Raw genomic sequence first — 1,204 nt, forward strand, 5'->3', positions numbered from 1 at the left:
CGGTAGATCAAAAATTAATTTGCAGTTCGGAATAGTTCTGTGGGAGAGCGTGCCATGCATAAAAGTGCAAAGCTGTTACTTTCGAAACGTCGCGGAGCCGTTTTTAGTAAGGCTTCCATTCGGTCGAAAAATTTAGCCGACCGACCGACCACCGACCGTTTCCGTGCATTTGCGCGTCAACGTGTTTGCATACGCTGCATTGTATTTTACGACAAACTACACACTAAAAGCCTCGTTTGTCGTAAAATAAAGTGCTTCGTACGCAAAAATTCGTGTTTTTATGCGCAAAGGCACGAAATCGGTCAGCTCGGTCGGTGGTCGGTCGGCGGTCGGCGATTTTCGTCCGACCGAAAAGGAATCCTTAATTTTTAAGTTGAAATTCGTGATTTTTGAGCTAAAAAATTGTCATTTTCCAGCCCAAAATCGTCATTTTTGACCAGAAAATTGGGGATTTTTTAGCCGAAATTTCGAATTTTTGAGTTCAAAAATGTGATTTTTTTTTTTGACTTAAATCGTCATTTTTGAGCTATAAATCTGGATTTTTGACCTGAAAATCATACGTTTTCAGCTCAAAATCGTCATTTTTTGAGTTGTAGCCAAACTTTGAGCTTATTTTTGATTTTTGTTTTTGTTTCAAATTTTAAAAATCAAAGAAAAAAACCCACTCAAAAGTGTGCTCACTCGACCAGATTCGCATTGTTTTTTGTTGGTTTTTATTTGTCTGAAATTTGAATTTGAAGAAAAAATTTTAAATTCAAAAAGAAGAGAATATATTGTGATTTTAAAAGGTATAAGAAAATTTGGAATTTTCAGACAATTTTTCGCATTGTAGAAAAATATGAAAAAGTTCGAAAAAATTCAATTTTCAAGACCTAAAATACGGCTCCTGGACGTTTCAGAACTCGACGTTTCAGAACTTTTCTGCATTCTTGTATATTATTCTTGTGCAAAAAAAAAATTGGAGTTGTGGCCGAATTTTCACACAAGTTAGGCCACCGTATTTCAATGAGAATTTTCGAAAACACAGCCGGCAAAACGAGTGCTACCGTAACCCAACAATAAATATTTTCGCAAAATTTTTGACTTATTTTTTTTCCTTTTTATCGATTTTTTCGCGGTTTTGGCCGTTTTTTCACCATTAGGTGAAATCATAACCATTAGGTGAAATCATAACCATTAGGTGAAATCATTGGGTAAAAAACGG

At 35.4% G+C, this 1,204-nt stretch overlaps 1 protein-coding gene across 1 annotated transcript in view; it reads right to left on the reverse strand.

The window, feature by feature from the left end:
• CBG15800 overlaps nt 1-697 on the reverse strand; it is a gene marked incomplete at both ends in the record, with an annotated part of 5,515 nt that extends 4,818 nt beyond the window's left edge. The window contains one exon of the mRNA XM_045241460.1: nt 666-697. Within this exon, the coding sequence (XP_045095833.1) occupies nt 666-697 (32 nt within the window). The remainder of the gene's footprint in view (nt 1-665) is intronic.
• Between the last annotated feature and the right edge of the window lie 507 nt (nt 698-1,204).

This window comes from Caenorhabditis briggsae, assembly GCF_000004555.2.
Source record: "Caenorhabditis briggsae complete genome, chrI, whole genome shotgun sequence".
In the NCBI taxonomy this organism is placed as follows: Eukaryota; Metazoa; Nematoda; class Chromadorea; order Rhabditida; family Rhabditidae; genus Caenorhabditis; species Caenorhabditis briggsae.